This window comes from Oncorhynchus kisutch, linkage group LG6, assembly GCF_002021735.2.
Source record: "Oncorhynchus kisutch isolate 150728-3 linkage group LG6, Okis_V2, whole genome shotgun sequence".
Taxonomy (NCBI): Eukaryota; Metazoa; Chordata; class Actinopteri; order Salmoniformes; family Salmonidae; genus Oncorhynchus; species Oncorhynchus kisutch.
Genome location: NC_034179.2, coordinates 60,196,309 through 60,207,155, shown reverse-complemented (window position 1 = coordinate 60,207,155; position 10,847 = coordinate 60,196,309). Strand labels below are relative to the sequence as shown.

The following is a 10,847-nucleotide window of genomic DNA, read 5'->3' as shown; positions in this document are numbered from 1 at the left end:
TCATGACATGAGGCTATAGCATACAGGCAGTTGACTGTAAACAACCTTAATCGAATATTCAAAACAGGATTACAATAATGAGATGTATCCACCAATCCAAAGAAAGGATAGAAGGTTGCTAGACAGCCCGCTGTGTTTTTTAGCTGTTCTGCATCGTGGACAACGACTACCATTGTTAAGGCGGAGAGACATGTAATCTTGTCAGTATATCCATAATCTTTGGTGACGCGTAGCAGTGACAGATATAAATATGTGTTGAGTTGAAACTATTGTAAACTAAAGAAATATAACCTGTTTCCACTGATTAAAAAACGGAATACCCCGGGTTAGCAATAATGCGCACTGATTGACAGCCTACACGTGATTGGCAGAAATCCTTCCAACGTCACATACAACTGATTGGCTGGAATTAAACTTTCCTAGCTGCTTCCGGGTTACTTTCTATTGTCGGTGTTCAGATTTGAACAAAGATTACTATCAAATATTATCGTCAAACCTTTATGTTGACGACGATTCAAACGGACAGGTGTCAGGTGTGTAATGTTTTCGGCATAGCTACATAAGATATTTGCGGCACTTTGGTTAGTCATGTTGAGTTTTATTAGCCATCTGTCAGTAGCTGCAGGCTCATATTTTAGTAAGAAGACTTGCTTGTGGAATATTTAAAATTATTTAGCAACTGGTGTAGCTAGTGACTGATTCTTCTTCTTTTTTCTTCTTTTTGGGGGTTCTGCCTTGTAGCAAAGTAAACTAGCTAGAGGACCAAACTGTGTGTCATTGTATACGGTCGGAACATAACAGCAGCTGTTACTGTTGTGTGCTTCTTTTTATTTAGCCAGCAGATCCGCTTACTTCTAGCTGCATTTGTGTCGATCCGCGCTCTAAAGCATGTGTGTAACGCATGCTGGAACGAATCTTGGACCTGCGTGAGTAGGGGGTGCAAGGTCCCCAATTTACAATTGTCTCATTCATCCCCGAGAACTATTCCACGGGTCGTTGCTGTAAATGAGAATGTTTTCTCAGTCAATTTACCTGGTAAAATGAAGAAAAAAAGATAAAGATTATACCAGGTATTGTGAGTCACGTGGAACTTTTTTGCCCGTGTAAACAAGCTTGCTCCCTAACATGATATAGTGTGTATGTTTTTAATAATCACACCCATAAACTTTTTTAGGTGTTGTGAAAGCAAAACGTTTTGTGTAGAATTCAAACAAATACTCCAGGAAACCGAACCAGGGTAAAACATGTAATATGTGAAAACGCCCTAAGACATAGCGGAGCAGGCAGGAAACGAACCTCAACCCTGGGATGAGAAATGCATTGTACTCCGAATCAGTGGAGGCTCCTCATAGGAGGAAGGGGAGGACCATCCTCCTCAGTGAATTTCATAAAAATAGTGAAACAATAAAGTTAACCTCTTCAGATAAAACTATAATAAATATATTTAACCAAATAATTGGTTAAAATGCACTGTTTGCAATTAAGTTCTACAGTAGCCTCAACAGCACTCTAGTGTAGCACCATGGTGTAGCCCGAGGACAGCTCGTTTCTGTCCTCCTCTGGGTACAATGACTTAAATGCAAAACCTAGGAGGCTAATGGTTCTTACCCCCTTCCATGGACATACACATGAATTAAAACAACTTCTAGAGGATGTCCTCCAAACTATCAGAGCTCTTGCAGCATAACTGGCATGTTGTCCACCCAATCAAAGGATGAGATAATTAATCTAGTACTGAACGCATAAGCTACAGCTAGCTAGCACTACAGTGCATACAATGTGGTGAGTAGTTGACTCAAAGAGAGCGAAAGACAATAGTTGAACAGTTTTGAACAAATTCATTTCTTAAAAATGAAGAAGCAATAGAGATAACTAGCTATTTGTTGTATTTTTTGCACTTTCACTTGTGCAGCTACCTAGTTTAGCTAACTCAAACAGAGAGGGATGCTATGTTAGCTAGGTGGCTATGGCTATCCAACACTGGAACTCTTCAATGTCAAGGTAATCTTTTGGTTTTATTAATTTATTGCCACAGGGGGCGTAACTGCAACTGCTTGCTGACTGTACACTGTACTGCATGATTGTAGCGGGTTTACTAACGCGTTAGTTCTAGTAGCTATGTTGACTATGACGTTTGCTAATATGGGGACAACGGTGTAGGCTGTGTGTAATGCTTATGAAGGTTTGGCTTGGATTTTTTATTTTTTTTTGCCTGGTCACAGACAGCTGATGTGTTGTGCACTGAAGTCCACAGGCGAAGGGAAAAGGTTTTATGAGAGCGCGTAGATGTGATCATGCTGTTTGCATGTGGCTGCTATGAAAGTGAACTGTGTTAGCATGTGATCAGGGGTATTCATTCTGACGATTCTGTTGTTGAAATGTTTCTTAAACGGGGATAAACATACCTGAATTTGTCCCAAAAACTTTTGTTTGCAACTGTTGGGACTAATGATTACACCCTAGATCAGCTAGATGCAGGCAAGAGTGTTCAAGGCGGAATCGAATGTGTCACTGTCTGTCACCTTGATTACTTACATTTCTCTCGACCTGTGAACCTACGTTATAAACCTTCGTTCATAGGCTAGGTTGTAGCAACATCATGATGGGTATAGGAAAAATTTTACAATCATGTAGTAGCCTAAACCTATCGATGTTACATTGAGCTGAGGGAATGGAATATGAATGACAGTCATCCAATGTGCTGTAATGGAAATAAGGCCATGCTTGTTAAAAAAAAAAAGTGTTCTCCCTCAAATAACCAAATTCAACTTAGCTAATTTCCGATTTATATGAAATTGTTTGACTACAGAAGTAGCAAAACTGTACTTCAAATCTATGATACTCCCCCACTCTTAACATACTGCTTTGACTAGTTGGGCCCAAGCTTGCTGTACAACATTAAAACACATTCAGTCTGTCTGCAAACAGGCTCTCAAAGTCTTGATAGGAAGCCCAATAGCCATCATCACTGTTACATCCTCAGAAAGCAGGAGCTCCTGAGTTGGAAAAATCTTGTGCAATACACCGACGCATGTCTTGTATTCAAGATCCTAAATGGCCTGGCTCCCCCTCCACTCAGTACTTTTGTTAAACAGAGAACCCAAACGTGGCAGCGGATCCACAAGGTCTGCCATGAGAGGTGACTGTATAGTTCCCTTAAGGAAAAGCACCTTTAGTCAATCTGCTTTCTCTGTGAGAGCTTCTCATGTTTGGAATACCCTGCCATCAGATACACAACTGCACCACCTATCACACATTCACAAACAACATGAAGACATGGCTAAAGGACAATCAGACTTTTGAACATAATCGCTAGTTGTGTATTGCTACTTTCCATGTTGTCTGTAGCTTGTTAGGTGTGGAAACACTTAGTTGCTTTTATGGATTTTGTCTTGTTGCTTTTTGTGCTACATTGCTCGGTGTGCATGCAACGTCTTGCCTGTCCTATGTTGCTCTGCTTGTGCTCACTGCTCATTAATTGTTTATTGGTTTTAATAACCTACCCAGGGACTGCGGTTGAAAATTTGCCTGCTGGCTAAAACCGGCACTTTTTTACCGAAATGTTGATTAATGTGCGCACTAAAAATAAACTCAAACTCATCTTAAACTGCACCGACTGCCACTGCTCCAAATTGTCCCATTAGCCCATCTGAATAGAATAGACCCCCTTTTTACTGTGACACAATTTACAGAAAATGGCGTCCCCAATATGAAAAAACTATTGGACTTAAGCTGATTGGCCCCTCTTTAAGGGCTGCAGATGAGCAATGATGCTACTTGGGGTGTAAACTCTGTGTATTTGGAAATCAATCAAATTGTATTGTGCCAAATAAAAAAGGTGTAGACTTTACAGTGAAATGCTTATTTACAAGCTCATTCCTAACAGTGCACAGTTAAAAAGTAGGACAAATATTTTCTAAATAAAAAGGAAATGGTAACACAATAAAAACCATAACGAGTACCGGTACCAAGTCAATGTGCAGGAGCACGAGGTATTTGAGGTATGTACATGTGGGTAGGGGTAAAAGTGACAAGGCAATCAGGATAATAAAGAGGGTAGCAGCAGCGTATGTAAAGTGTGTGTGGTGTCAATATGCATGCGTGTGTGTTGGAGTGACAGTGTAGTGTATGTGAGGGTAGAATCTAGTGGGTGTGAAGAGCCAGTGCAAGGAAGTCAGTCCAAAACAATTAAGATACATAAATAATAAAGGGGGGTCAGTGTAAATTGTCCGGGTAGCCATTTGATTGCTGAACAGTTAGTCTTATGGCTTGGGGGTAGAAGCTGTTCAGGTGCCTTTTGGTCACAGATTTGGTGCTCCGGCACCGCTTGCCGTGCAGTAGCAGAGAGAAAAGTCTATAACTTGGGTGGCTGGAGTCTGACAATTTTCAGGGCCTTCCTCTGACACCGCCTGGTATAGAGGCCATGGATGGCAGGGCGTTTGGCCCCAGTGATGTACTGGGCCGTACGCACTACCCTCTGTAGCACCTTGCGTATGGATGCCGAGCAGTTGCCATACCAGGTGGTGATGGAGCCTGTCACAATGCTCTCAGTGGTGCAGCTGTATAACATTTAAATTATCTGAGGGTCAATGCCAAATCTATTCAGCCTGCTGAGGGGAAGAGGCATTATTGTTCCCTCTTCACGACTGTGTTTGTGTGTATGGACCATGATAGGTCCTGAGGGATGTGGACGTCAAGGAACTTGACGCTCTCGACCCCCCGTCAATGTGAATGGGGATGTGTTCAGCCCTCCATTTCCTGTAGTCCTCAAAAATCTCCTTTGTCTTGCCCACGTTGAGGCTGTTGTCCTGGCACCACAATGCCAAGTCTCTGACCTCCCCCTATAGGCTGTGTCGTTGGTGATCAGACCTACCACCGTCATGTCGCAAACTCATGAGTTAACAGGGAGTGCAGGAGGGAACTGAGCATGCACCCAAGTGGCATGCACCCAAGTGGCATGCACCCAGTGCGTTACTGATATTTCTTGTTTTGAGTTTTTGCTTGTAAGCAGGAATCAGTAGGATAGAGTTATGGTCTAATTTGCCAAATGGAGAGCTTTGTATGGAGTCTGTGTGTGTAGTAAAGGTGATCTAGAGGTTTTTATCCCTCTAGTTGCACAGGTGACATGCTGGTAGAAATGAGGTAAAACGGATTTCAATTTTCCTGAATTAAAATTACCGGCCACTAGGAGAACCACCCCTGGATGAGCATTTTCTTGTTTGCTTATGGCCCTATACAGCTTGTTGAGTGTGGTCTTAGTGCCAGCATTGGTTTGCAATGGTAAATACCCAATGAAAAATATAGATCAAAACTCTTAGTAAAAAGCTCCTGAGTACAATGGGACCCCCCCCACACAATATGAAAAATGTGCTGAACATCATGCAATACCAATGGGCTAATTAACAAGTGTTTTCTAAATTTGATTATCATATTATTATTATTAATATTGTTATTACTATTAATAGAAGTATTATAAAAAATAACATTTACTGTTACCATAACTATCTAGTAATCATTACTTTTAATGCTGTTAAATGTCAATGCAATATTATTATTTGCGCTATAAAGGCGATTAACTTCATTCCTTTTTTCATATTGTTAAACAAAATTCTAAGTCCGCTTACATTTCCTCATAAAATGTTACGAATTTCGACCATTTGTATAATTCTTTACCACCTTCATTGTGGGACTTTTATTTTGAAGGGAAATCTCTAAGGTTTCTTTATCGCGTTTCATAATGTACTATTATTGGCCTTATTCTGTTTTTGTTGTATTTTTTACTGAAGCGTACTAAGACAAAATAAACATGACACAGTGTGTACATAACACATTAGTGCAGGACATTTAGAAATGGATTAAAATGCTGGAATTAAACAATACAAAAAAATGTGTTCATTAAGGAAATAGACGCCTGGCTCAAATAGAAGTCGGTCTCTAATTAGTGCCTGTTGTGTTCAGTGATTTAAGCAAATAAACGCCTGCGCTATTAAAGAAAAGTTTTACGGTATTTTAATTTGGTGGGCAATGATTTCTGCTGATCCTCACAGGTTGGCAGCCTCTAACTTGCCTCTGAAATGATGCTATTTTCTACACAGTTCACTACTTCTGACCAGATTCCTATCAAAACTAGTGCACTATATAGAAAATAGGGTGCCATTTGGGAAGCAGCTTGGAAATCCTGAAGAGAAGTGGTTGTGTGTTGTCCAGGCAGGGTAAACTGATTTGGACCGGACCACCCGACCCTATCTTCCCAGCCATGGAGCGTGTAATGGGCGGAGTGGTGCCGCTGGTCCTGGGTGGGCTGGGGCTGGTGCTGCTCTACCGGCTGCTCCAGAGGCTCCAACAGGGGGCTACCATCCAGGACACTGTAGTGGTCATCACTGGAGCCAGCTCTGGCCTGGGGAGAGGTGAGTGTTATTTTGGATTAGAAAACTTAATGTCCTCAATGAGGCAATTTCGCAGCATACACAATGTAGGCTACATAGACAGAATCACAAAAATAAAATTAAAAACATACTCAAAGGTTCTAGGTACTAGTTTAAAGTGAACTATACCTTTTAAAATAGTGTGTGTGTTGTGTTGCAGAGTGTGCTCGGGTGTTCCATGCTGCCAAAGCAAGGCTGGTTCTGTGTGGCCGGGACGGAGCCAGGCTACAGGACGTAGTTCAGGAGCTCATAGCCACCGCAGCAGACAGCCAGCAGCAGGTATGGAGACACACACTTACTCACTTCTCATCTCCTCTTCCTCCACTGGGCTGACATGAAAACATAAGATAAGGGAGAGCGATTAGTTGGATACTAGAAATTTGCCTTCACCAGTTCAGCTTTTTTACATCATGTCAGATGAAGGAAAGGAGTCAGGGGAGAGAGGAACATTTGACTATTGAGATGCACCCCTTGAATTCTTATGACATGTCTGTGATGTCATCACCGGCAGACGTACACCCCCTGTATGGTGGTATTTGACCTGTCCGACACAGTGGAGGTGGTTGCCATGGCCGCAAAGGAGATCCTGAGTTGCTACGGCCATGTGGATGTCCTCATCAACAACGCCGGCATCAGTCACCGCGGCAACATCCTGGAGACGCACATCTCCGTACAGAGGGACGTCATGGACACCAATTACTTTGGGCCCATAGCTCTAACTCAAGGTAAAGGTTATGATCACCCGATTTCCAAATGTACTCTCTCTGTGGTCAAATGACAAATGCCATTCATGTCTTGAGCTCATGTAGTCTCTTGATTTTTCTCTCCACTCTCCACTTTTTTTGTTTTCTCCATCCCTCTCTCTCTCCACCTGTAGCCATCCTGCCCTCCATGGTTCGCCGGCACAGTGGACACGTAGTGGTCATCAGCAGTGTCCAGGGGAAGATTGCTATCCCCTACAGATCAGCTTGTGAGTAATGTAGAGATAGTGATGCCAACCCTATAACTGAGGTTAAATAATTATCCATGAAATCACATTTTGACATTTTGATCTTTTGGAAAATGTGTAACATAACAAAAATCTACAAACATTTCCAAAGGAAGGTGAAACGGGTATTATTTCCAACTGCAAATAGCTCTGTCAGTGATATCTGTACTAGTAAAGGATGTATACATACTAGTAATGTGTTTTGAGCAGATGCTGCCTCCAAACACGCCACCCAGGCCTACTTTGACTGTCTGAGGGCTGAGATGGAGCGCTACAATATCCAGGTGACAGTGGTCAGCCCTGGCTACATCAGAACCAATCTGTCTCTTAACGCTGTCACGTGTGATGGCTCCAAATATGGAGGTAATGGAGAGGAATTAACTGGCCACTCTTTCTCTGCCTTTCCCCTCCCCCTCTGTAATTACATTAGTCATCTATTTATTTCTCTCCTCTCTACTCTGGTAAAGTCCTGGATGAGACAACAGCTTTAGGGCGGGAACCGAAAGATGTGGCCCAAGTGGTCCTGAAGGCTGTCCATCACAGGAGTAAAGAGGTCCTTTTGGCTGGGCCCCTGCCCACTCTGGCCATCTACATTCGCACCCTGTGGCCCGCCCTCTTCTTCAAAGTCATGGCCTCTCGGGCCCGCAAGGAGCAGAAATCCAAAGATGAGTGAGAAGTTGGAAAGGATGTGGCAAAACTATGGGAATGGATAAATTGATTAATGCACACTGACTTGCAAATTGAAAAGTTGTTTTGTTTTAAAGCCACAGTGTGATGTGTAGTGTTTCATTAGATGAAATAACTGAAAATCTTACAAACTGCTTCAACTTCAAGGTTAACATCTTGCGAAGTGTTCAGGGTAGATCACATTAACAATTATGATATTGACGTGTAATAACATTTCATAGCGACCTGAACATTGAGTACATTTCATTTGTTGAAATGATTAGCTTTGTTCATGATAATTTGTGAATTAAACAAAAATACAGATTATCAATTTGATGTCATTGTGTGCCCCTGAGCTATACCACCATTACTGGCTTAGCTCATAGACCTGTTAGAAAACTCAGTTGCTCTGTCATCTGAGTTCTTCATGAGTGAATACTGTATTATGTGATGGTTATTGTTTTTGAACAAATCTGTTGATGGTGCAGATATAGTATAGACATTCAGGGATTGTTTCTAATAACCTTATTTCTCTCAAATGATATTTATTTATGGCCTCAGGTATACAAGCACATTACAATTATAAACAGGACAGGGTGAAAACATGTACAGAAGCCTAATACAATATACTACGTGGTAACACATGCTGACTGAGAATTTCAATTTACATTAATACAGAACAATTTGAGTGAACATTGATCAAAACCATCTTCAAAAAAATCCAACAGGAAATGTAAACATTGCTGGAGCATATGACGAGTGTCAGTCCAGCGATTTTCTCAGAATGTTCTTGCAATGGAACGTTTCTAGAAGTTCTATTTTACATTAAAGCTGCAATATGTACGTTTTTGGGGCGACCTGAAAAGCATCCTCCATTCGCTAATTAAGTGCATAGATGACGTATTTTTTGTTCACTGCCCCGAGACGGGTGCATGATAATGAGCCATTCTAAATCAAAACTAATTTCACTAATTATTTATTATATGTAAAGACAAGATTAAATGATGGGTGAGAATATCACTTGTGAATGATGCCCAGCGTGTGCGCAAGAAACATCACATGCCTTTTTTGCGGCTTTTTGAAATCATATTTGCACACCTCACGCAAGAAACAGCACGTGCCTTTTTTGCGGCTTTTTGAAATCATAGTTGCACACCTCACGCAAGAAACAGCACATGCCTTTTTTGCGGCTTTTTGAAATCATAGTTGCACACATGTAGGCCCATAGGCCTATATGTTCTGATAAGGTTTGGATCACAACTAAAAAGTGTCCAAATAACTTAAATTAATCCGCTTTACAATCGATGTAGAGCTTAACTGGCATACATAGGCGGCACATGAGTTTCAAGTTTGGGGAAGAAAGAAAAAATATGCACCTTTATGGATGTAATGCTTTATTATAGTCACATTTGCGGTCACTTTTGAGAACAGCTAATTGATTGCATTTTGGAACATTTGCTCTTATAGCGCATTGCTGAGCTTATGTGAAGAAATAGCCTAATAGTTTATCAACATTTTAAGCCAAACGTTCTGATAGGTTGCATCAGCCTAATTGCTTTTAGGTTTGATGCGAGTGGTATTAATTTGGGATCTATCACATCCTGCAACTGTCCCAGAGTATGTTCTTGCACAGAATAGGTCAACCTTTGTATTATGGGCGATAGTAGATTGACATAGGCTAGTGCTTTTGCTGTTTGTTAGGCCTACTCATCTTATGTGGACCATTCTAACGTCTTCAAAACACTCCTCGGAATTCGATGACGGACGCACGCTGTTGCATCCCCAATGTGTCTGTATTCACTTGTAGCCTACTTCAGAGTTGAGATGCCTGTGAGAAGGACCCGATCACATGAAGTGCATTGGCTAATAAGAATTGAGATATCTGAGAGAGCCATGTGAGTGAGAGGTGCTTCGGAGCAAGGCTGCTGGGAGAAGGGAATTTAAATTATTATATTTCAGCCCATGGGCACACAGCCACTTTGGCTGCAAAAGCCATGGGTATTTTAGGGGGCATTATGGCCACACAAGGGGCAAGCCGCCAGGGAATTCAAGGCCTGTTGAGAATATTATCAAGTGCTTGTCAAATTGTGAATGAGAGACTGATGAAGTGTGTGCAGCCTGCACAAGAAACAATGCAGAGCTTATTCCTTTCATGCATATTTTTTTTCAAATCATTAGAGGTACAACATGCAGCCTTAGAATATATCAATATATAGCTCAATGTTTGTATCACAACTAAAGTTGCATAAATAACTGTTTCTTATAGCCGCATGTGCGCAATCCTTTGGAATTAATTTGGAGAAAATATACTTTTGTATTCTTCATACAATAAAATAATGCTACTGAATTCTAAGCTAATCTTGTTTGTTCCCCAATGCTGGAAGGGGGGCCATGAGTAAAAACATTTGGGAACCCCTGCTTTAAGGGTTAGAAATGAAATACTCACCAAGAGGGAGGGCTTGCTCATCAAAGTTGTCATCGTCATTCATCTCCACTACAAGAGATATCAAAGAGGATATTTGTAACGTATACGCAGGGAGTCAGGAAGCAGGTGCAGGAGGTGTTTAATAATAAGAAACATGAAGATAATTAAAACAGGAGTAGCGTACTGAACGTAAACAAAACCAATACTAAGGCACTGCATCACAGTGCTAGTGGCGCCACTACAGACCTGGGCGCATGCACGCTGACATGGTCGCTAGTTGTACGGTGTTTCCTCCGACACATTGGTGCGGCTGGCTTCCGGGTTAAGCGAGCAGTGTGTCAAG

The 10,847-nt window shown here is 41.6% G+C and overlaps 1 protein-coding gene across 3 annotated transcripts; it reads left to right on the top strand.

Annotated features, from left to right (window-relative positions):
• Positions 1–125: 125 nt before the first annotated feature.
• Positions 126–10,426, top strand: dhrs7b (dehydrogenase/reductase (SDR family) member 7B). 3 transcript variants are annotated; one of them, XM_020486093.2, is made up of 8 exons: positions 422–533; positions 836–926; positions 6,208–6,407; positions 6,586–6,704; positions 6,937–7,150; positions 7,303–7,395; positions 7,624–7,776; positions 7,881–10,426. In XM_020486093.2, exons 2-8 carry the CDS (start codon positions 889–891, stop codon positions 8,084–8,086), a joined length of 1,023 nt encoding a protein of 340 aa, XP_020341682.1. In that variant the 5' UTR covers positions 422–533; positions 836–888; the 3' UTR covers positions 8,087–10,426. The 3 variants fall into 3 exon arrangements, with proteins under 3 accessions (XP_031682900.1, XP_020341684.1, XP_020341682.1); XM_031827040.1 differs by lacking the exons at positions 422–533; positions 836–926 and adding an exon at positions 126–200; XM_020486095.2 differs by lacking the exon at positions 836–926 and having other exon boundaries at positions 404–533.
• The last annotated feature ends 421 nt before the right edge of the window (positions 10,427–10,847 follow it).